The 24,144-nt window shown below is 51.6% G+C and overlaps 7 protein-coding genes across 7 annotated transcripts; 2 read left to right on the top strand and 5 right to left on the bottom strand.

The window, feature by feature from the left end:
* Positions 1-1,397: 1,397 nt before the first annotated feature.
* On the bottom strand, positions 1,398-2,339 carry P168DRAFT_288335 (type II myosin). Its single transcript, XM_024836758.1, has 2 exons — positions 1,491-2,339; positions 1,398-1,438 (listed from the first exon to the last, which is right to left on the bottom strand). The coding sequence occupies exon 1, from the start codon at positions 2,195-2,197 to the stop codon at positions 1,688-1,690; it is 510 nt and encodes a 169-aa protein (XP_024694972.1). The 5' UTR covers positions 2,198-2,339; the 3' UTR covers positions 1,398-1,438; positions 1,491-1,687.
* Positions 2,340-3,354: 1,015 nt separating this feature from the next.
* On the top strand, positions 3,355-7,048 carry P168DRAFT_316388 (uncharacterized protein; the record flags this gene model as incomplete). The annotated part of the gene is made up of 5 exons (XM_024840005.1): positions 3,355-3,691; positions 3,745-5,544; positions 5,665-6,380; positions 6,430-6,670; positions 6,849-7,048. The coding sequence occupies 5 exons, from the start codon at positions 3,355-3,357 to the stop codon at positions 7,046-7,048; spliced, it is 3,294 nt and encodes a 1,097-aa protein (XP_024694971.1).
* A 4,872-nt stretch (positions 7,049-11,920) lies between these two features.
* Positions 11,921-13,270, bottom strand: P168DRAFT_325251 (copper acquisition factor BIM1-like domain-containing protein). The gene is made up of 3 exons (XM_024840976.1): positions 12,819-13,270; positions 12,453-12,766; positions 11,921-12,380 (listed from the first exon to the last, which is right to left on the bottom strand). The coding sequence occupies exons 1-3, from the start codon at positions 13,027-13,029 to the stop codon at positions 12,177-12,179; spliced, it is 729 nt and encodes a 242-aa protein (XP_024694970.1). The 5' UTR covers positions 13,030-13,270; the 3' UTR covers positions 11,921-12,176.
* Positions 13,271-14,104: 834 nt separating this feature from the next.
* On the top strand, positions 14,105-15,077 carry P168DRAFT_325250 (SRR1 family protein; the record flags this gene model as incomplete). The annotated part of the gene is made up of 2 exons (XM_024840975.1): positions 14,105-14,573; positions 14,668-15,077. 2 exons carry the CDS (start codon positions 14,105-14,107, stop codon positions 15,075-15,077), a joined length of 879 nt encoding a protein of 292 aa, XP_024694969.1.
* A 183-nt stretch (positions 15,078-15,260) lies between these two features.
* Positions 15,261-17,857, bottom strand: bgt3 (putative cell wall glucanase). The gene is made up of 2 exons (XM_024834891.1): positions 15,739-17,857; positions 15,261-15,668 (listed from the first exon to the last, which is right to left on the bottom strand). Exons 1-2 carry the CDS (start codon positions 17,523-17,525, stop codon positions 15,524-15,526), a joined length of 1,932 nt encoding a protein of 643 aa, XP_024694968.1. The 5' UTR covers positions 17,526-17,857; the 3' UTR covers positions 15,261-15,523.
* On the bottom strand, positions 17,626-18,623 carry P168DRAFT_110610 (uncharacterized protein). Its single transcript, XM_024832554.1, has one exon. The coding sequence runs from the start codon at positions 18,311-18,313 to the stop codon at positions 17,726-17,728; it is 588 nt and encodes a 195-aa protein (XP_024694967.1). The 5' UTR covers positions 18,314-18,623; the 3' UTR covers positions 17,626-17,725.
* A 276-nt stretch (positions 18,624-18,899) lies between these two features.
* Positions 18,900-23,254, bottom strand: P168DRAFT_325248 (uncharacterized protein). The gene is made up of 5 exons (XM_024840974.1): positions 23,070-23,254; positions 22,025-22,286; positions 20,874-21,926; positions 19,693-20,418; positions 18,900-19,466 (listed from the first exon to the last, which is right to left on the bottom strand). Exons 1-5 carry the CDS (start codon positions 23,142-23,144, stop codon positions 19,267-19,269), a joined length of 2,316 nt encoding a protein of 771 aa, XP_024694966.1. The 5' UTR covers positions 23,145-23,254; the 3' UTR covers positions 18,900-19,266.
* Between the last annotated feature and the right edge of the window lie 890 nt (positions 23,255-24,144).

Genomic DNA, 24,144 nt, shown 5'->3' with positions numbered 1-24,144 from the left:
TGTCGTTCAGAGGATCCTTGTTCTTCTCCAGCCAGTGCTCTGTAGAATACTCCACCTCCGAAGCATAGTGGGTAAGCACGAAGCCTTGGCTCAATCGAGACGAACGGTATTTGGGGGATTTCCTGTCCCACAGCGAGTGCAGCTTTTCTGTAAAGGACTTGTCCGTGGCTTTAGGCATCACACAGTCCTCATCCAAACAGGAGAAGATACCAATAGGGTTGGTCAGCTCGATCAGGTCGATTGTGGGCTGGAGGTCTTTTCCAAAATCGATGAACTGCCACTCAATCTGCTCCCGTGCATATTCTTCCTGTTCCAAGACGAACATGTGATGGTTGAAAAATTGTTGGAGCTTTTCATTTGTATAGTTGATGCAAAGCTGCTCGAAGCTGTTATTTTGGAAGATCTCGAAACCGGCGATATCAAGAACACCGATGAAATAAGTGTCTTCGCCAGCCATAGCATTTCGATCAAGCCGGCTGTTGATGCGAGTTACAAGGTCCCCAAAGCCACGCTCATAGATACCTTTAGCCAAGGCATCAAGGGCCAGTCGAACTTGCTCTGGCGTTTGGACTTTTTCCACCCACTCCCGGCCTGCCTTGACCCTTGGGTGCAGTAGCCCCTTCACGAAAGGCTCGGGGTCAATACCCAGCAACTCACAAGCCCTGTCTATACTGTTCAGCGAGTCGGCACCCAAAGCAGCTTGATCTGCTCGGATGCTCTCCTTGACGACGGTAACGTTCCCTAGGTGTAGGACCGCGGCGATGGTGCGGAGGATGCTCATCTGATCACCCTCCGAAAAGTTCATGACATGGAATGCCTCAATCAGGGAGTTCCATTCCTCTGCATCTGATATACCAACGATGGTGTCGTTGCCGTCCTTGGTATAGGCGAAGTCCTCAATATGGAGGTCCGAAAGCAGCAACTTTTCCCTTAGGGCTGCGTCCGCTCCGCGCAACAACTGGTAGAACACGTGGTAATTCCTCTCGTGCGCGTTGGGTTTCACAACACGGGATTTTTCCAGCAGATACCACTCGATCGAGGCGCCCGAGATCTGCCCCGACCGGGAAAATTCAATCCGAATGAATTTTCCGAAACGTGAAGAGTTGTTGTTTCGGACGGTCTGGGCGTTACCGAACGCTTCGAGGATCGGGTTGGCCCTCAGTATCTGCTGTGACAGGGCGGCCAGCTGTCTATTTCCAGAACGAGCATATGGGGTGTCCGAGGTGGCAACGGCGGCCAGATATTGGATGACCTTCTTTGTATTCTCCGTTTTGCCCGCTCCCGATTCTCCCGTAACCAGGATGCTTTGGTTTTGTCCCTCCTCGACCAGGTTCCGGAACGCTTCGTCGGCCATAGCAAAGACATGAGGTCGGCTTTCGTCTCGACTCCGACCCTTGTACATCTTCACGTATTCGTTCGAGTAGATGGGCAACGGGCAGTATGGGTTTATCGTTACAAGGAAAAGACCGGAGTATGTCTAATGTGCAAAGGTGTTAGCTCGTCTGATCACGCAACCCCCTGCAGCGCCCGGATTCGAATGGAGAAACTCACGTATATCAAATCGGACTGGTACCGACTGTGCAGGTTATGTACCACGGAAGCCTCATTCAGGTGCGTAAGCTCCGCCATGTCATCCGCCTTATCAAACTTGGCCGGATTGACCTTGTCAACCTGGTCGGCGTCGACTTCACGCTGCTGTCAACCGGTCAACAATGTGTGGACTATTCTCCAGCGACTTCGGGATTCGTACCTCGCCGTCATCGCTTTGTACCACCAACCGACCATCCTCTCTCTCTTCTACCACCAGGCCACGTATGAATGCCTTCTCGGGGTGCCGTAGCCAGACGTATTTGTTGCCAGAGAAGTCATTATCACCCTCCAGTCCCCGGATCTGATCGGCTCCCCGACGGAGCTCCTCTGACTTAATGAACTCTGGCGCAAACGTTCCAGACGCAGCATCGCCTCTGAGTGAGTTCGCCCTCTGTCGATTCACATTCCCTGCCACTGGTGCCGGTGACGACGGAGATATCGAAGATAAGTTGCGGAAATGTCCCTTGGCTTCTTCGAACTTTCCCGACGTCACAATCGCCGACTTTGGGCGAGGAGCTTTCCCTTGTGTTGCTGGGGATGAGGATGGGGATGAGCGACCAAACGGATTGGCACGCCTGGGGGAGCCATTCAACTGGGAAGGTAGCATCTCGTCGTCACTTCAATGGGGCATCATTCACGCAGGAATGTGAGATTATGGGAGGTGAGGAGTAACCAAGGTCGGTCGCAGTCAGGTGAAGCTCTATAGATGAAGCAGTGGTCAACACCCGATGTAAGCTCCGTGAGCCGGGACAAAAAGGGAAATCAAAGAAAAAACAATAGAGTTTGAATCAGGAGTATTGAGGAAGGGAATTGTATGAATCTCGGAGCAGTCCTCAACCCAGGTGGTGATCGATGGTAGCTCCAGGTGGAGAGGGACCAGAGGCTGGCCCTGCCTTGGCCCACTTGTTTGTTTACATCCGGCGTTCCTCAGGCTGCGGGCGCCGATCACGCACTAGTCCCGATCTGGCCGCACCATCACGTGGTCCCGCAGTCAAACTCGATCGTCCTTTTTTTCCGACTCCGAAGCTGTATCGAGTTGGCTCTCCCGCTTGTCCTTTCTGTCTATCGCGATCGCTCTTGCCCATCGAACATCCTCTTGTCCCTCTCCCTTCTCAACTAACTTGCCTTGTCGGAGACAGGCTTCACTTCACGCAAGTGTCTATATTCCCAAGGTCTGGACCCTGCAGGCATCCTGACTCGGTCTCGATCTTGCTCCTTGCTGATCCGCATACGCAGATTTGCTCTTCAGGAGTCCTGCACCAGCTGGATGATGTGCGGTGCTTAAACGCGTTGTACCTTGACGGAGCTAGTCACTTACATGCAGAGGAAGATCTAGACATTATAATCCTTTGATTTCGCCTTGTTTCCACCTCGTTAATCTCTCACCAAACAATGTCTAATCAACCACCGACGCCGTCGTATGGCGATGTCAGTCATTATACACACCCGTGGCCGCCTCCCTCAAATCCTTTTCCATCGGCTCCATTGCCCCCTTTTTTACCGCAGAATCTCCCTTATGCTCCGAACCTATCGCTCGCGCCGCATCCATCACAGGACAGCTCCAGTCAACCTCGGGAGCATAATGAAATGCAGTTCAACGCGAACTCGCGTCTCCCAGGATTGGGAGCCCCAGGTTCTGGAGGGGCATTACCGCCACCACCATTCCCGTTTCTGAATCCCTTTACACCTCCGCAGTTTCCTTCTCCGCTTCCTTCGATGCATATGCCACCCATGAACTACTCTCTACCTATACCGCACGCCCCGATGAATGCACCACCGAGTCGGCCTTTGACGGGAGACATTCAGTCACAGGCGAACCCGACACCTGCGAACATGGTGGATATTCCCGCCACCTTCACATCGCCAGCTCAGCATGATCCTGACCGAGAAGAGGGCGAACTGACCGATAGGGAAGGAGGCTGGCCCCAAAGTCCCCCTAGGCCGTTTGGGAAACAGCCGGGGCCCGTAAATGGTCTGGGCGCGGAAACGCGTCTTCCTCAAATGCAAACCCGACGACGACGTTCAAAGTCACGGTACTCGGACCTGGAAGAAGGGGAAGCTTCACCTGACTCTCGTTCCTCTAGCCGAGCCAGCGGATCCCGTATTTACACCCCCATTATTACAATGCATGTCCTCGCAACTAACACCTTACAGCATATAACCCCCCGATGTCGGTGACCGAGGCGTTCGTCCCTGGTGGGAATATAAACTCGGGAACATTGAACTCGATCCCGCCGTCGGCTCAAAATGGTCCCAAGGAAAACGATGCCCTAAGGGAACCACAACCGCTGTCTAATCACTCCAAGTCTTCAGCACAACTCCGCATCCAAGCAAAGGGCGCTCTTCTTAGCCTAGCGCCCCACAATATTCGCTATGGTGAGCTCGCCGGGGAAGGCATCAATCCGGCGCTTCTGAGACAACTATACGAGGAGGTGGGCATCAAAGTACCCACGCCGCAACCCGCCGCTGTTGTTCGCTCGGAATCCACCCGCTCGTCTATAAGCTCCGATCACAGCAAGTTCGTTCCTCAAAAGCCCTTGGAGAACCATCGATCCGAGAATATCGAGTCCGATGCTACCCCAGGAGCACCTGTTGCTTCACAAGTCGCCCCTTCCAAGCCGATGGAAAGAAAGGAGTTGATTGCGCGCATGCTTGCTGCCAAAGCTGCTCGGCCTTCCGCGGCACCACCGTCGGTGCAGGTCGAGACTGCAAAGGATGAGCCATCAAGCGAAGGCTCTGCCAAGGAGGATCCCGCCAAAGCCGCCCCTTCTCTTGCGACGTCGACCCAGGAAAAGGAAGTGCGTACAAAGGAGAAGAACAAGGCGCAGACCGAGCTGGCACGGCAACGCATTGAGCTTCTCAAAAAGCAAGGCCTGATGAGGAACCAACAGAAGTTGCAACCGGAATCGGTTTCCGTAGATACATCGGAACCAGCTGCCCAGGCAAGCGATGAAGAGCCGCTACCGCCTTCGAACCCTGCGACGATACATCATCCTCTCCCGGAACGCCCCCCTGATCCGGACTCCACCGCTGGATCTCGTATACCTGGGCTTTTTATGGCAGACACAGAAGAGGCTTCACCCGAGCCTCCTCCTACATCAGTTCAGACACTGCCGGTTGATCCAACGCAGCAACCCCGCGCAACCCAACGAAAGCGTCCCCGGGCGTCGGACTTTGACGAGCCTATTCCCGTCCCCAAGAAGACTTTCACCAACGGGACCAATTATATTCCCCCAGACGAGAGACTCATCATTGACATTAGCGACGATGATGAATTCTATGATGATGACGCGGGTGCCATGGATATCGACTCTTTGATCCGAAACCACGAGAACTCGGTAAGGACGTTTCCAGCGACCGATTTGTCGTCGACCCAGGGGCTGTCTGCGTCAGCGACACCCCAATACGCGTCGAATAGCGATACGGAACAGCTCCGCAAGAAAGACCTTGAGATTCAAGCCATGCATCGGCGGATAGCCGAGCTTGAAAAACGCAACAAAGCAAAGCTCGCTGCGAGCCGTACCCAATCACCATACGCCTTGGACTCCCCCGCTTCGCGATCGCCTGAATCCATCGCCGCTGAGAACGGAGCTCAATCTATACCGACTTCGATGGCCCTCCACCATTCACCCTCGTCACTTCCTCAGGGAGTTGCCCCCCGAAGTGTGGACGGGCCAGACGACGTGCGGGCCAAACTATTGCGGAGAAAGGAATTGGAATCGGGTATCCCGGCCTTAGATGCCGAAATACAACGGACTGAGGCAAGACTAGCGGATTTCCGTGAACAGGAAGCAAATATCCTCTCCGAGATAGCGAAAGGCAGGGAGGGGCGAGAGCACCTCCTCGAGGAACTGCACCAACTAGACCTGGAACTGCATGGAACATCCTTTGAAGGAGTTGAAGCCAAGCTACGTAGCTCGCCGGCCGAGAACGGCGCCCAGGAAACAGATGAAGGTATGCTAACCCTTGTTTTTCTTTTTTTTTTTTAATTCTATCAACACTCGAAACGGTCGAGATCAGTGTTGGGCTGCAAGCGTGATCTGAAACTTACATGGTTTACATCACGATTTATAGCCTTTATTCCCGAGCATGCGTTAGGCGGCGATTCAGTCACAATTCAGGACAGACTCAGGAGTCCCGGAACAGGGTCTGCTGCCGAAATGGCTTCTGTTCAGGAACAGCTGACCTCCACTGGCCCTGAACCGATTGTGTATGAACAAACAGAGACTGCGATAGGCTCTACAAGCCCTAATCGGGAATCTTCGCCCATTTCTTCTTCCGAATCTACGGGATCCGCTATGGACGAATCCAATGGCAGTTCTAACGAGAGCTCGGGCAGCCCTGACCCCGAAGAACCCCGTCAACGGACCCGATCTCTGTCAGTTGCTCCTGACCAAATGAGTGAGGATCAGGATAGCAATCATCCGGCCAAAACGGAAGGGCCCCATCCTCTTCCGGAACGTCCGCCGCTAGCAGTCGACCAGACTGCAGACGACACGGCCGCCGACACTACTGAGCAGGTCGCTAGTATCTCCCGAGACCAGTCTTCTCGCGAATCCTCGGTGTCAGAGGCCTATGAGCCTCCAGAGCCAGAGGGAAATGACAGCCCTGCTGGCTCTGTCTACACTCCTCCATTTGATCCTCCCTCTCCTGGCCCCGTCGAGCTCAATGAGGGGTCTCGGTCTCCAAACAATCAGTTGCAGAAATCTGATGATGTGCTAACTGGAAAGGACCAGGGATTGGAAGTCCAACGCCCCAGATACCATACGCAGGTTGGCCTTCTAGATGATGTACGACAGTCCTCGGTTCCCATCAGGACCACGCTAACTCGTGGTTTAGAACAAGGGGCAACCTGAACATACGGAAAGTAAATTTTCTCCGTACCAGAGTGCGCTAAAGAACTTCAAGACCTATCGGTATCATCCCAAGTACGGTGATGAGGTCTCGGAGGGTTTTCGGTCCCTAACGTATAGCCACAACATCGACCCCATGAAGTGTCTTTGCCCGTTCGAGGCTGCAGGGGGCGTCTGCAACGACCACTCCTGTGAATACCAACATTTCCGGGACATGTCTCTGAGCGGTGCGTCGACAAATTCAAGATATCCCGCAGCACCACTCCCGTCATTTGATATATCCTGTGCCTATTTTCTTTCCTGATTACCACTATCTCCATCATCTGCTTGACCCTTCCCCGAGGCCTTTTCTGCTGCCATGTGCATTGTGTGGATGCTGACAGACAGGCATGTTAACCCGAGCAGAAGACAAAGTCCTTGTTCAGATGGGATCGCTCCGAGAGGGCAAGACATCCGAAGAAAAAGACAACTACATCGCTGGTTTGAAACAAATCATCAACGACATGCGACGCGACAAGGTGAAAGATTTTAACACTGTGGCCAAGGAGATTGCCGCATACCGTAGACGCTTTCTTCAAGACCCCTCTCGGATCCTGCCTTTGTAACCGTTCCTTCTTCTATCTGGGCCACAACCGACTCGGCAGCTCGATGGGGGATGTCATCTCTTATCAAGGTGAGCGGCCGAAGAGTCATCCGAAAGCCGCCGATCCACAGCCGGCGAAGCAAAAGAGCTATCTCGCCAATGGCTCAACTTATGCATGGCATTTGGCCTCGGCCGTAGCAGCTTTCTTCCAGTTTTCCTTCAGCATTTTTGATACCCGCATATCTACTCGCATCACACGCTCTCTTCTGCATGTGGATTAGCAAGTACAGTGTTTTGGTTTTTCATTTCTTATTCACCATATTCCTCCCAGGGAACTGCACCCGTTGAATTTACCAAGAAAAAGAAAAAGAGAAGAAAGGAAGAAAGAAAAAAACATGCAGTTGACAGAGGGAACTGTCTATCTGCCACTTGAGAAGTGGGCGCAAGCTGATTGCGCCACCACTTGGACAGCTGGACAGGTGTCCAGCCAGATGCTTGATGATTCAGGCATATGGCGGATCGAGGGTCGATCGTCAGTAAGACACTGGGCTAGAATTCTAGTACATAGCATAGCGAATGATTATTATCTTTATTTACATTTTATACGATACTACTCCGTTTAGCTGTTGAACTTGAAAGGCACTTTGGTGGACTATTGTAGTATATGTAGAGTAGCTTTCTGCTTGCAGTAGATCAAGACTATCTTAGGATAATTTTCGAATAACTCAATTACATATCTTAATTAGACCTTCTGGAGACTCAAAGAACTGAATCCTACGATTATGGCAATACTACAGAGATATTCTCTCTAGTAATCCCTAATCAAAACCAACGAGTGGTAGAGCTCATTGTCGGGCCCAGTGGTAAAGCTGAGTGATTAGTCTAGGGTCACTTTCGATACAAGCAAACCCTATTCCATATCAATTACCATCACTGTAACGTCTTGAAGCTTCGAAGTGAGTTGCATCTTGTGACTCATGCGATGCTACATAGAAATTGCGCAAGGTTCGAGCTTGCGGTCGACTTTTCCAATACTCCGTAGTACTACTCTCATGCCATGAACAAGAAAGGCCATCTGTGGTTGTCGCCATTTCCTATCCAATTGGCTGCATATCCACTTGGACAGTAAACGATACCAGTGAATGGTAAGATTAGATAATATCATAAATGATGTGCTATCTAACATAGGATTCTGCAAAGCATCGCATCATTCTTGATTGGAAGGTAAAGAATATGCGAACAAAGATTCAATCCGACAGTGGGTTAACTATATGTGCATGTTTGTTGAACTTGACTGCCTAATTCTCCAGTGCCTATGGCTTGATAGGCTCAAAATCTCGGCATGAATGGAGAGTATCAAGATGATCCTTTGCCACCTTCTCCTCTTCGACCCAAGTCTAGGTAATGGTAGAAATATAAATATACCAACCACGTAGCCGCTTGTCTCTACGTCTCCTCCTTCGAATCGGTCGAAACGAGCGCGGCCGGCACCTCTGGAGAAGCTATTTATACCTATACTACCAGGGGAGGACTTGTAATATCCCCAGGGGACTGGGAATATCCCTGGAAATCCCTAGCTACCTCTCGCTATCTAGAGGATCACCCCTATACCAAGTACCCGAGACGACATAAAACCATGACCACATTACTGATGCGAGCTGACAGGCCCTACTAGGGCCCTTCGGCCGTCAGTGACTCGGAAGGATCCCGGAAACAGCGATATATTCAAGTATAATGCAGCTCTCTCTCTCTCTCTCTCTCTCTCTCAATGGTAGAAATATCAGCCGAGGACATAAAGCTCTGCCGCATTGAATCAACGCAGTGGTCGATGTGAGCTATATCCATCATATCTTCGTCGTCACCAATCTTATACTCGGAGGACTCTGCCCTCCAGGTTTTCTTCCGGACCATGTTCTAATAACTGTCAGCGGGTAGTGTAAAAAAAACGAGAGGAAAGGGTTAGATAGACAAGACAATGAAGCTGGTGGAAGACATCAAGTTGCACGACATAGTATCCTGGGTAATCCGGGAGCGCAAATGATTTGTTTGGCATTCTTGCAGCCTGTGCCATGGGAACTTTGCTGATTCCAACTGCGAAGAGTGCTAATATATAACATGCACAGAAAGAAAACTTCAAATCTCACAGTTATAGAGATCCTCCCAGGCTTTGTTTCGTTCTAGTGTCGGTGGCCCTTGATACTCGGTCATATCCCCGGCCACGGAGGCTCGAAACACGACTTCTTTATATCGAAGGGCTTCTTGTGCAGGTGCTAGTAGCACCTGTCAGTGCTCACGATGTCAGTACTCACGATTCATGACACGTGCAACTATATTGAAGAGGGGGGTCTCACAATAGACTTGGTCTGACACAGGCCCATGGGTGCTAACCCAGGTTGCCACGACTGCCAATACAACCATGCCAACTAGTGCCCATTGAACAATGATGATTCGCCGTTGCTTTCGCTCCAGGGACGTGGGTTTCGAGGAGATCGTTCATTGAACAAGTCATTCACACTCTGCGGCCGAGTACTCCCCAGAACTTCCTCCAAGCCTCTCGTAAACGCTTGTGTCCATTGTACCAGAGATATCACGGCCGGAACCAGATGTGTTCGAGTGTATCCCTGGCGGTGTCTAGTGACATGCGAGAGGGATTGTACTTTCAGGTTCCAGGATATAAACTGATCACAGGGCTATTAGCGGTGTGTAGAATCATCACCAAAAAAGTTTCGATTATCCCTCCTTACCTCATGTATGTCCGACGCATTGTAGTTCTTTGTTAAGTGTTGGGTGTCCTGGGACGCTGGGAACTATCCCATCAGCGCCAGATGTGATGCTGCAATGGAACTTGAAGTTGAATTTGTGTTGAGCCAAAGCGTTGTTCCCAAGTGGTATATGCATACCCCGTACTTGCCCCTATCATGCTCCTAAAGGCTTCCCATGCATATAGGCTGCAGTCACTACGTCACGATGCTGATGGCACTTGGTATAGGGCTTCATCTGACTGGTATCCCCAACAGATATTCTTACATAGAATATCCCTGCGTACAACCATTTAGTCTGGTGTCACAACACACCGACTTCTTGTGTCTACCTATCGCTGTTTCCCCACAGACGTGGTACGGTCAGAGCAGTATAGTAGGTTCCAGGGCAGACTCTCACAAGGATCTGATCGATACTTTTCTTTTGTTGTTACATCAATCTTCTCAAGCAAGGCGTCAAGTTAACCAAAGGGTGTTCATTTATTGCAACTAGACTGGATAATCCCTAGCCAGGTTCCATGTTTGGGAGAAGTCGTACATACACTAATGGAATTGTTCCATCAACCACATACCTATTCTATGCCGTGCGCCAGATATGCATCTCTGTATCTGATCTGAATATCTATTGCGTGATTTGATAAGATGCAACAGAGCAACGAAGCAAATCCTGTATCTATCACATAGGCGGTCAATTCTATGCCGGTTAGTGAGATATAAAGGAGGGGATATATCTCCCACTCAGCGAATCTAAGATCAATCAATTTCCACCACAATCACATCCAATCTCTCTTCAAGCAATCCGAGACCCCAAGTCAACCAACACAATCCCCACACCGTCTCCTTTATATCACGCTGTCAACCATGCGATTGATCATATCCACCGTGTTTTTCCTGCTCGCAGTGTGTCTATCCATGCCGCTTGACAGTGTAAGTTTTTAGACTTTTCTATATGGCTGAACCTTGGACACCGTGATTTGGATCTGTTCTTGACCACGGAAAAACAGGAAGCGAGGTCTGTAAACGCAAATCACGCAAACCACGCAAACCACGATACCGCTGCGACAGTGGACACGCAGAACAAGAATTCGGACTGGGATGTGATCTTCAAGTGAGACTGTCAGGACAGCGATGCTGCCGCTGCGACAGTGGACACGCAGAACAAAAATTCGGACTGGGATGTGATCTTCAAGCGAGACCGTCAGAACAGCGATGCCGCCGCTGCGACAGTGGACGCGCAGAACCCCCCAGCGGCTTAGGAGAGCTAGGGCTTCTAGCTGGATAGCACGCTGACGATTTAGCGTCTGGGTCTAGAGTATCAGCGGGCGCTTTGTTTTCAGCTGTCAAGTCTTATGGTCACTCACATATGCCGAGTTAGGAGCTTCAACAAGTCCAAGCTCACGCTTGCGCCATTTTATCTGCACAGGTTGCCATATCCTTTGATCCATTCCTGTCTTCTTTCCTTCAGTAATCCTTTGTTTTTTTTTTTTTTTTTTTTTTCCTTTTTTGGCTCAACAAATATAGCTTGCAGATATCTGCTCTTTTCAGGTCGAACGCACTTGGAAATATGCTTCATTGCCGTTTATTTTGTTGAGGATTGAGCAATATCAGAGATGGAAATTGTCAACCAGAATGGAACAACATTACCGCTAGATAGCATTACTATCAGTATCATGACCATAATTATTATCATGGCATACGAGGACCTATCTCCCAAGTTTGAGATTAGGACTCTGGGGGCTCCTGCTTACGGCTTTAAATTGCCAAAGGAGCCCTGTTTATAATGGGGATAGGTCTGGCAATTTATGTCGTGGGCTCGAGGTTTTATCACGGAAGAGGAGTGGAGTTCAAGCGGCAAAGTTGGAATGAGCAGGTATAAGCTGCTCGTGGTATCATTTCAAGTACTTATATTCAATAAACATAGAGAAGAGTAGTAGGTAATTTGTATACAGTTCTAACTAAAGCCTAGAGCTCAGAAGGGAAAGATTAAACTATAAGTAATAATCACAAGAATCACATAACCCTGAAACTACAAGTGTCCCAAGGTCTCGAGTAATATATACATATACACTTGTTTGATTATACTAGCAGCTCTCTTGTATATAGTCACTATAGCCTGCAAAACAAAGCACTAAAGTAGCAAGCTCTGATACCGGAAGAAGGCAATTAGACTTCCAGCCTGTAACTTCGAACTTCGTATTTGTTATGTAGATGTATCCGGTGGAAGGACACCACATCAACACTCATAGAGTGATGGATAATTACCGTAACGCCAATAAATAACAGTCACACTTGTCAGGCTGACAGTAAGTAATAAAGTAATAAAAAGGAAAGACAATACTATATGGGTATGATATGAGAGATATGACAGGTTATGCATGCTAAAAAACCAAACTACAACGTCATCCAGGCCGCAACGCCCACCACGAACGGAATCACGTATGCCATGGGCATTGTTATCGCGCTGCGCGGCTGCGCGGCTGATTTCAGCGAGGTGGATGTGAATACGCTTTCGAAGGAGATGGCACTGGAGTTGAAGCAGTTGTCGCGGGTGACTTCTGCGACGTCTTCTGGTTCGGCGAATTCGATGTCGGCGCACTATTCGCATTTCAGATTAGCATTGTTTTGGTTTGAAGTAGCGAAAGGGGGAGAGAAGAGAAGGGGGAATACATTATATAGAGCCGCTCCGTGTTTGGCAGTCTCGATCACTTGGATCGTGGCAAGGTCGCCCACCTTGGGAGACACCCCTGTGGGGAGCAGAACCTGCGGCAGACAGATGGTGCCCGGGTAGGGGTCGTTGGTCGGCCCCACGATCTGGAACGGCGGGACCATCGGGTGGCTCATGTTCGGAGGAGTCGCGCCCATGCCTAGGTTGATGTAGATGAAGGCTGTGGCGTGACCTTGGAACCAGCCGGGCTGGAGGGAGATGGCACCGCCGCCGACGGGCCATTTGGTGCGGTTTTGCGAGGTGGGCATGCCGCCGCCTGGGGGGGATTAGTATGCTGGAAAGGGCTGTGAAGGCAGATCATCTCATACATGGATAGATCCACTGCATGCCGTAGGGGTACATGTAGGTGTCATTCTTGGTGTTGTAGGCGACACCCAGACCGTCAGCGGCCTCGACGGTGCCGTTGGTGTGCAGATTATTCCCTCGATAGCCCGGGTAGACGATGACACTGTGGGCGTTTGTCCATCCCAAACACAACAGGAGGACAGCGACCCAGTGCGGAACGGAAAAGGGACTCATGATGGAAGGAAGGAAGGAAGAAAGAGAGGGATGGAACAGCGAACCGAGCAAAGTCGACAAATCGCACCAGTCAAGTCTCTGCGGTCAACCAGACACAGCACAGATTGATCATCGCGAAACAAGCTTCAGCAGCGACGAGGACAGACGGGAAGGACAAGACTTTTTGAGGGAAGGCGGCTGGTAGGGGAGCCGTTCATGCAGCAGGCGCTCACATCAGGACTAGCCGGGGTGGAGTGGCGGGCGAGTGAAGATGTACGAGAGGGGATGTGACCACACCCGCAGGTTGGTCGACGGGTCTGGACGTGCTGAGGGTGTTGACATGGGGATGGGCCAGTTAGGAAGGGGGATGGGGTTGAGAAGAGGAGAGAGGGGAATGGACATGGGGTGAGGATTGGCCGATTGCACATCAGCCATGCAGGTATCATCACCTCGACGGGCGAGTGAGGGCTGTGATTCGTGGATGGAAGCGCCCGCTCGAACTAGTTATCACACCTTGGAGATTTAGTAGTCAGTTCTGGGCGCGTAAGTGATGAGCATGGTGATTGGCGTGGAGTAGATGTAGGAAGTAGACTCTAGTATTATCTAGGTACTAAGGTAGGTGTAGTACCTAGTAGCTAGGATCCTTGAGTCTTGATATTTGTACTTGTAGGATATATCGTACACATACTATAAGCAGAGATCAACCTCGTAGAGATCAACCTCGTAGACATGGTTTAGGAAATCCTTTTGCATTTTGACTTACCAACCATTGTTGATTGATTTTATTCCATTATATTTATTCCATTACAGAAACAAGAAGAGAATGTAAGATAGCACAACAAGAGAGGCAGTAGAAAAGAGTAGAAGAGTAGAGAGATGAAGCCAAAGAAGAGATAAGATAACACTATCACCACCTGACCCTATCTTATCGCCCCTCCAATCTAATCGCGATTTTCTTCATTTCTCTCCAACATCACCATCACCATCACCACTCTATCCAACAAGACTCCAATTACCAACAATATACACATACACACACGCACATATATACATATACATCAAGAAGCAAAAGAACAGCAAAGAACAAAGAAAGAAAATGCCACACACATCCCGCAAAAAGCGTCCCACCACCAGCAAACGTCTCCAAATCGCCGACCCCTCCTCCGGCTGGACACACATCACCACCACCGCCCACTCCTCCTCCTCCCACTCCCCATCTACCTCCCACAAGAACAACACGATAGACGAACTCCTCCCCGCCGAAAGCCCTCCAAAACTCACCCTCCCAATCCTGCAATCCCAATTCGCGACCCACAAGCAGAAATATGATCTCTCTGCGACGGCGCAAACGCTCCGGTCTACAATCCAGAATATCTTCTTCCACCGTAACCACCCCGACGACAACAACGACAACAGCAATGACAACTCCGATACACAACCCCCCACAGAAATAATCTGCATAGGTCTAGGCAGCCTAAGCGGCCTCCTCCGCGGCGGATGGGTCGATCGTCGTCGCGTATCAATGTATCAGCTTGCTGCGCTGGTGGGGATCATCGAGTGTTTTGGTAATTTACCTCCTCTCTTCTCTCCTCTTCCTCCTATATCTCTTACCCAAACAAACAAACCATAGATACATAAACTAACAATACATTCCATCAGAAACCCGAGGGAAGACAATCCCAATCTACGCCCAAGACCCCGTCTTCAACACCCTCGACAAAGCCCTCCTCTCATCGCTCAACATAACAGTCGTGGAGTCGCCGCGCGCGTTCGAGGCAGTCGGTCCGCGCACGCTGCTTTTCTGTCCTGGGGTGGAGAGGGTTCATCTGAAAGATATGATGGTGCGCGGGCCGGGGGTTGTTGTTTCTTCTTGTGATGATGATGATGTTTATTCGAGTTTGAGTATTGGTCATGGAGGTAGAGGGGATAATCACGATGGTGATGGTGATGGTAATGGTGGTGATGATAGTAATGAAAAGAGAGAGGTGAGGACTAGACAAGGAGTCAAGTTACCTCTGTTTGAAGAGCAGGAGAGTGCGTTTTGGGGGGTGGGGGTTTATCATTACTGATTTTATCCTTTCTTTCTTTCTTTCCATGTGTATACTATAATATAGCATTATATACCAGGGGTGTAGTATTACAAACCTTTTCTTCTGTCACGCTGTGTACCTAGTAAAATAGAGCATTGTATAATAGGCATACGCCATAATCGTTGACATAGTTACAATAGATAGATAGATAGATAGATAGATAGATAAATAGATAGATGATGAGTATGTAAATCCTAGGTAGTCACGCCAGTCAAATATATACAACCCATAAACATGTCGAAAAACATCCATAAAATACACCATAACAAACCCAATCCAACTCCGGAAACGTGACGAACAAGCATACAAGAAGGAAGGTAGAAGTTGACATGAAATATTATGCATCGAATGAAGCCCACAGCATTTCGCTGTACTTCGTAAAAGGAGGGTAAAAGGAGGGTAAAAGGAGGGTAAAGGAGAAAAGACTAATCGACGGTCTTGCCGCCGCAGGTCGGGATCTTGATGCCTGGTTTGAGTTTGCGGCCCGGGTCCATCAGACCCCATTTGTCTTCCCATTGTTCCTTTCCTTTGTTGAATTGGACTTTCCAGGGCTCGTCGAAGGCTTCGAACCTGTATGCTGTTAGTCTTTCTTTCTTCATGGGGTTGATGTGGTGCTAGAGAGGGAGAGAGGGGAACGTACCAAAAATAATCGGTCCCATTATCCATCGCCTGACACACCCAATCCGACATGAACTGGTTCAGCTGGTCAATGCCAGCCACCGAACCCGACGTATCATCCGGGCAGTTGGCCCCCTTTCCGCAGTCGTTGCCGCCGCCGCTGGGCCACCCCACTTCCGAGATGACCTGCTTCTTCTTGGTGCCCTTGGTCAGGACCACGTCGTGGCTCTGCCAGAAATCCCAGGTCCAGCTGGCGGCGAGGTCGACCTTGACGCCCGCGAAGAAGGGGTGCACGTTGGACATAACCATGTCCGACACCTCGACGAGGTCCTCCTCCCAGTTGTCGCCCAGGTCGGACGTGGCCACGGGTAGGTCGAACCCGTCCTCCTTGAGGCGCTTCCGCACGTCGTTCATGTAGCCGATGAGCTTCCTGCGCGCGGCGTTGATGTCGTGCCCGGCGCGGTACAGGGCCTCGTTGCCGACGATGACGCCCTTGAAGATGGTCTTGTCGTCGGTGTTGTCGAGGATCTTGTACAGCGACGAGATCTGCCGGTCGTTGGTCTTGTTGTTGTCGTCGATCCACACCCCCAGCCAGAGCTTCATGTCCTTGAGTTCCAACCGGTCCATCGCGTGCAGGACCATCTCCGTCTGGTTGCAGTCGGTGCCGTAGAGGCGGACCGTGTTGGTCAGCTGCGAGAGCACGGCGATGTCGCGCGTGACGTTGTTCTGCGATGGCGGGTACTTCTCGCACAGCGGGTACTGCACCCCCCACGGCGTATAGTCCATACCCGGGAACACCTTGGCGAGGCCCGGCATGTCCATCAGCTCGCGGATCTCGTCCGAGTCCTTGCCCAGGTCGCCGTTTGCCTCTTTGTCATCCGACGCGGACATGCCGGAGGGTTCCTCCTTCCGCCCCTTGCCCAGCGTCCCGCCGACCGCGCCGCCGACGATGGCCCCGACGATGACGAAGGCCAGGATGATGCCCACGATCCAGCCCCGCTTGCGACTGCCCCCGTTGGGCTTCGGCTTGATCCACTGGCTCTTTTCGTTGCCGGCCTCTAGGCCCGAGCCCGGCACTGCATCGTACGCCGCCGCGCCGCCGCCCGCGACCCCCACCGCCGCCGCCTTGGAACCGGCAGACTTGGAATTCGGAGAGATGAAGCCGTCGTCGCCGTCGTCGACGATCTCGTCCGGGTTAATGACGAGGGGGTATTCGTTGGAGCTATACGCGGACTGTCGCTGGTACGGACCGCCGTTGAAAGCGCCGACGTTTTGATAGGGGCCGTCAGTCAGGCTGGGCTGCGACGGGTTGGACGCGGGGATCGAATGGGCGGCCGTAGCGCCCGCCACGGCACCCAGCGCCGCGGGCGGCCCGTACGTCTCCCGCGGTGGGCGCAAGGCATCTGAGTGTGCGTATGGACCATCGGGGGGCATGGGGATGTAGGGGTTGTCGGCGCCAGTGGCGTGGTACTCCCGTTCAGCGGGCATGTGGTGCATCGGGCCATCCGTTTCCCTCATCGCATCGATGCCACTCTGCCGGTCATGGGTGTTAGCGACGCCCAAAGCGACTCCGCCAATGCCGCCACCTACCGCGGCGGGGCCCAGATTATCCATGCCGGGAGTCGCGGTCGAATTCGTGCGCATCGACTGCGAGGGCCCGAGATTCCGCTGTCCTTGTTCCGGTACCGACGACAAGTCTTGTCCGCCCATCAAATGTCGAGTTTCCGGCGATGCATATTGCCCCCGATCGGCTCCTCCCAGACCGTCATCGCCTTGTTCGTAGCTGAAAGCCCGGTAACCACCGGACATGCTGGTGCGTGAGTTGGGCTGCCTCTGTTGATCTCGAGTGCCCCTCGCGAAGGGGGAAAGTCGGGCGGTTCGGTGGTAGCAGGTTGAACGGTGGAGGAGAGAAGAGACGAAAAAAATAAATCGACTCAACGAGAGATGGGGGTATAAACGAATATGTATAGAAAAAAAAAAGAAAGCAAAGCGGGAAGGTGATTAATCAATCAATCTGAAGCGACGGGACCCAGACCCTGGATTATCTGAAACAGCAGGGGAAGTGCACTTTCGAGTTTGAATCTGAAGGTATCGAACCACGGTTCCACAGAGGGCGACCCAGATTTGGGCGATGGGGCCTCGGGGCACTGCTGGATCGGGCGAGTCAGTTTGAACCGTTCTGAATCTGATCTGAGGACGTACCCGATCGGCGATGGAGGGACGGGCAGAGGGACGGGGACAGTGGCACTGACAGTATGTGACGACGTACAGAGTAAGTGAGAGGTCAATCGGGGGACTGAATTAGGTGGATGGATGTCGATCTCGACGATCTTAAATTCTTCGCGATGGCAAGAATGAAATCGCGGCGAGAAGGGAGGAGGAGGAAAGGATAGAGAGATAGAAGAGCCAGTCGAGGAGAGAGAGAGAGAGAAGAGAAAAAGAGAAGGGAGAGAAAGAAAGCGACGAGAGAACGGCTGGACGAAAGACGGACTAGGATGAAAGTAGGCTTGACTGCAAGCGGTGATGTTTAGTTTGGTGGTGGTTGGGTTTCCCGAGGTCCCGTGCCCGGACAACGTTCTCACGACAACCGTTCTCATCCATGATACTGCGGAGTCCTGACAGATGGATCGGATTGTGTCAATCTATAAATATATTACTTCCTTTCTACATTCGACATTCGACATTCGACATTCCTGACTCCCGTCTATTTCATCCGCTTTCGTCTGCTTTCGTCCCCGCCTGGGAACCGCACGCGGTGGCACTAAACTCCATTCTCCCCATTCTGGCCATGTCTCAGTCGATCTAAGGTAACTGGAGGGAAATCGATGACTCCGCCATGTCAGCATAATTGAATAATACGGATGGATGTCTCAGAACAAAGCTGAAAGGGTCCGGGGTTAATCAAAATCAAGCCACAGTCAAATGAAACAATCAAAATCAATTCATATAGTAGGTAATACTAAACGACGAGGTAGCAGTAGCATAACGCAAGTGGACTCCAATCCGGTCATCCCATTCCAGAACCCAATAATCCTGTCCTGTCCCCCGAATCCAAAGTCCAAGTCCCATCATGATTCATGCCTCGTTCCCAAGAATCCCAGCGTAATCATCACAATCATAAAGTTCAAACAAACGAGAAATCCAGAAACAGCAGGAAACAGACAGACAACAACAGAAAATCATAAAAAAAAAAGGAAATAAAAGATAAACCAGAGAAAGAAGAGATTCAACCCAAGTATACCTCGATACCCATCCAACTCCAATCCCGAAGCCCTAGCGACCGTCCCTGTCCTGCCGTGTGGTATAGCTCATCATGGTATTTTACATCGCGGACTCGTTCGCAATCATCGTCTTCGGACCAGAGTACAATAGTTAACCCCGGAGGAAACCGAGGGTCAAGATTTGAAAGAAAAGTTGAAAAATTTGAACAAAAAAGAAAGAAGAAAGAAAGAGTAAAAAGAAAGAGAGAAAGGTGGGGTAGGATGACGACGTAGGGCTAGCCAACGATGCATTATCCCCAAAATGATATGATAGATCAACTCCCCCCACCTCAAGCTTCCACTTCTTCGGCGCTGCGCTGCGCAGCAGACAGCGAGTGCATGCCGCTGCGGCCCGAGGACGCCATTGGTCGTCGTCTATGCTCCAGGAATCGGCGCTTCCCCGCCCGAGTTTCAAAGTGGCGCGGGATGGAGGTCGGCTCCTGGCCGGCTCCTAGCATTGTGCTGCGCATCTTGTTCCGGTATGCATCAACTGCGAGTATTAGTTAGTAATGGCATTCAAGGGGCTGCCGGCCGTGTGTCCGGGAGCGATGGTTGATTGCGTGGGTGAATTTTCCGACCCGCATATATGCAAGGGGGACAGGCAGAAACGACAAAAGAAAGAGACAAGATATGATATAAAAACAGGAATAAATAGAAACTGATATGCAAGGAGACGATCACCATATAAAAAGAAAAGGGAGAGGGAAAGCACTCACGAGATCGCTGCAGAAACAACGGTCGGCCAGCAAACACTCGGCTCTGGCTCCAGCTCATTCGGTAACCCAGGTCGTTAAGCATGACGTCCTGACGGTGTCGCCCACGAGTCAGTCGAGGCACCGCGATCTCGCCCTCGCCGTCAAGCTGCGGGGCAGGGACCAAAATGCGGCCCACCGTCGCGGTCTCATCATCGTCAGTCATAGTGTCGTCCTTGAGATAGCGCTTTCCCGGGACGCCGCGGCCACGCGGGTTCTTCATTTGCACGGGGAAATATGACCGCGGGTAGACCGAGTTGGACATGCGGTACGAGTCGGGGATCTCATTCATGTCGACCTGGTCCAGCATGACCTTGACGCGGACACGGCCGCCGCGCTGGGGGTCCTCGACGAGGATGAATTTCCGCCGTCTGCCGTCCGGAAGGGTGCCGAAGAGGGCGTCCTCGGTGGGATTGCGTTCGTCATCGTCCTCCTCCTCGTCGATGTTCATCATCTCACCGGCTTTGCTCGAGGTCGCCACGGCGGGATGTCGGCCCAGGCTGCCAATTCCTGAATCGCGCATGAGGGGAGGAATGGATGGGCCACGCGCCTCTCCGGCCATCGCTGACGAGGGTGGGAATCCAGGGTAGCCGTGAAACACCTGTGCGGTGCGCATGTCGGTGGGCGAGGGACCCGGCCCGTGGTTGTCCATTGTTGCGGGGCGATTGGCACCATTTGTCAAATCGGCACCTAAATTATAGACAAAAATTAAGAATTAGCCTACATGAGCTGCAAGGGGTACGTGATGAACTGAAGGCGTAAAGGGGTACAGGCATGAACAGTGAGATCTGAGGCCAAAAAAAAAAGAAGAAAAAAAAAGGGAAAGCAAAAGAAAAAGGGAAAGAGAAAGGAAGGAAGATGAAGGGTAAGAGGTAAATAGTAAGAAAGAAAAGATAGAAAATTGGGTATGGGTTAAGAAACAAAGACAGAAGACAGGAATCGCATCGGGTCACATAAAAATACACCTGTACAATATCCACCATGCCACAATCCCCAGAGAAGCAGAGAAAACACCCTCAAACACTCCATGTGTCCTTCCCACCGGTCATGTGGCACAACAAATGAGACAATCCAATATATAGGAACAAAACAAAGCCACTTGGAAAACAGCAAAAACAGGATATATCAGATATGGTGGAACATACCGCTTACTTCCTCATTCGGATGTCCTTCGGGTTGGGCGTGGTGATGATGCAGTTGCGGAGGTCCCATGGTCAGAGGACCAAGGCTCGGGCGAGAACCCGGGGCAGCCGTCAGATTGACGCCCGGTACACTCGGGGTAACGGGTGATGCGCTGGCCATGTGGGACGAGCTTTGTGGCATGCCCTGTCGCCGGGTCATCTTCGCCATCCGTCTCACACGCCTGCTGCGGAGGCGAGGGTCTTGGTTGCTGTTCCTCCAGCTGTCGACTGCTCGTTGGATCAGGCCACGCTTTCCCCTCAGTGCCGGGTTGAGATCCGCGAGAGCCCAGCCCACCGCGTTACACTCGGTCTCGTAGACCAACCGGTTCCCCCGGTATTGGTCCTTGCTGCAACAGGCGCGAGGATAGACACAGTTCTCTGTCTTGAATTCTTGGTTGAGGTTGTCCACGTTGACGGATTCGACATCGCACCGGATGGTGTATTCCATCTTGACGCGATCGCGGGAGTATTCAAAGGCAATCCACTGGACGCCGTTGTTATCCTGCCGGACGACAAGGGGGGTCGTGGCCGGGATGGGACCGGGTGCGGCGCTTGAACTGGCACCGACACTTGAGTTGGGATGGTGCGCGCTCCCCGCAGACAGGGGTCCGCCCGTCGCCGCGGATAACGGAGGATGCAGGATAGCCCTTTGGGGCGGAGTCGGTTGCTGAGCTGTGGCAGTACTCGGGCTGCTCATGCTGCCCGGCGGGGCCTGGGAAGACTGATGCTGCAACTGCGACCCGTTCGAATGGGCCATCATCAATGGCTGCGAGGTCAGGGGGTGCTGAGGGGAGGGGTGCGTCGGGTACGGCGAAGGCTGTACAGGGTTCACGGTCGAATAATGCTGATATCCATACATGCCGGATGACATCTGAGGGGATTGCGTGTAGAGATTGCGATTGTGTTGTTCATGCGTCTGGGAAGCCACTGACGCAGGGGAGCTGGACTGGGGGGTATGGTAGATGGGCGGATACGGCCTCGGCATTTGGGTGGTGGTCGCCATGATTTCCGGAGGGCCTGGCTCTTCAATCAGCTACCGCGTCTCGGAGAATCGCGCTGGAAAGAGACCCAACGGTCCACACTATGAGAAACGAGACACTAAGAACACTACTTACCGCTTGAAGGGTATTGCGATGGCGTACTGGCCGTAGTGTACGGCTGGTGAGAAGTATAGTAAGGGTCTTGGGGTGCCTGTCCGTAGGAAGACTGGCTGTGCAAGACGCCGTTTCCTACTGCGTGTGGCGGTCCGTACGGGTTAGGGGGGATTGTCGTAGTCGACTGATGTGGAGAACTGGGCTTCTGGTGTGGGAGTAAGGTTGCTGATCGAGGATGCTGCAATTGAAGATGGTGTGGGCCAGGGTGCCCAGAATGTCGGATCTGAATGGGACAAGTCAGCGCGGTTAATTTGATAGGATCATGCAACATGATTTAGCAGGAAAATCCACGGGTAGGGTCTTCTGGGCTCGCAGACATGGATCTGCGCACCCAGCGGGATGCGCGCAAGTTATATCAAGGGCAAATTATCAAGGTAGGCAACGTCTGAGCGGTTGTCGCCATGTATTGAAACCAAAACAAAGGGGGTACTGTGCTTCAAGCATCAAACGATCCCAACGTCGAGTTGACAGTCAGGTGGTCGTAGGGTTTAGACTTTATTCTGGGTAGTTTGGCTCCCAAGGACCTTCCAAAGGCGCTGGTGACCAGAGGCTACCCAACCACGGTGCCAAGGGCCCGGGTGCGATGATTGACACGGGTAGAGACAGGTGCAGCTGGGTCCATTCCAGATGTCAAAGATGACGCCACGGCATCATACCACTTGTGGGTGAAGCCTTGATTCAAGCACGGTTGAGTCTCACGCCGCGCAATCAATCTAGGAGACCATGACGACGACTGACGCTAAGACAACAGACGCGACTGATGTCATGGTGGGGGAAAAGAGGAAGAGGAGGTGAAAAGACGCGTCGAGAATAACGATGGACTCATTGATGAAACGATGTCCAAGTCACATCCCATAGTCAGGGAGAGTCCACGGGGAAAGCAAAGCTATACAGCAAACTGCAACAGAAAGGGGATATAGCATAAACAGGGGAAATCACAATCATAAATGTCAAAGGGACACAACCAGGAAGAGGGATAGAAAAGATAGCAGCAATCATCACCTACCGTATCGTCAACAGGCTCGTCCTTGTACTTGGGCGCCGTGGGATGAGCTAGGTCAGTCTGAACCATGCCGGTCATGACTGACCTCGAGTACAACGAGATCGAGTAACCTTTTTTTACTATTTGTGGTTTGTGGTCCAAATTCCGGAAGCTGCAGTCTGAGGCGAAGGTAATTAGACCCAAGTCCCACGCGAATCGAATGGTAGGAGAGAAAAACGGCGGGGGTAGTTTGGCTGGGGGAGGGATATGGCAAGTAAACAAAGGGCAGTACAGACTGAAGCTAAAGGCTCGTTGGTTCTGCGGGGATCAATGGAAGGGAAGGGATGGGGATCTTAGGACCATGGGGCCTTGTAAGTAGGTAAAATCGGTGTGATGCCAAAACCAGTGTAATGTGGAGGGGTCCAGGGTCGTTATTTAGCTGCAACGGAACCCCATCCTTCAGGCCGACAGGTCGAGCCAAGGCACCGAAAGGACTATGCCAGATGGGGGATGAAGGGGGGAAGCATAGAATAGAAACAGCAGATAACAATCGAATCAATTAATCCGTCGAGTCAGATTAAGGAAATGAATCAAAGGATTATCCCAAGGAAGGGAAGATCGTTAAGGGAGGAAGGGAAAAAAATAATAACAAAACAAGCAGTGATAATGAAGATTATGACGAAGATAATGACAATAATAATCAACAAGGGCCGCACTAAGAGATCAGGGATCGAATGGGGCAGGGGAATATAATCCTGGAGGTGGGTGGGGATATCAAAAAATGGGCTTGTAACTTTGCGGGAACGTGGTGTAATATTGGCCAGGATGGATGCAGAACGCAGGTGAAAAGGATGTGACGGCGGAGTCAGATAGGTAGAGAAGTCGAGAAGTAAAGCAGAGAAATGAAGTAGAAGGTTGATGTCTGGGAGGGATTCTTTGCAGGCTGCAGGTGCGTGGACAGGAAAGACGGGGGGGGGATATAGATCAAAGAGAAATTCAAAAGATTCGGAGCCACCATACCTGGCTGTTCTGTATCACCGAGTCCAGCAATGAGATCCTCGATGCGGTGGATGACAATCAAGTCAAAAGAGGAGGGGGG

This window comes from Aspergillus campestris, assembly GCF_002847485.1.
Source record: "Aspergillus campestris IBT 28561 chromosome Unknown P168scaffold_3, whole genome shotgun sequence".
Taxonomy (NCBI): domain Eukaryota; kingdom Fungi; phylum Ascomycota; class Eurotiomycetes; order Eurotiales; family Aspergillaceae; genus Aspergillus; species Aspergillus campestris.
This window is presented reverse-complemented; position numbering and strand designations above follow the sequence as displayed.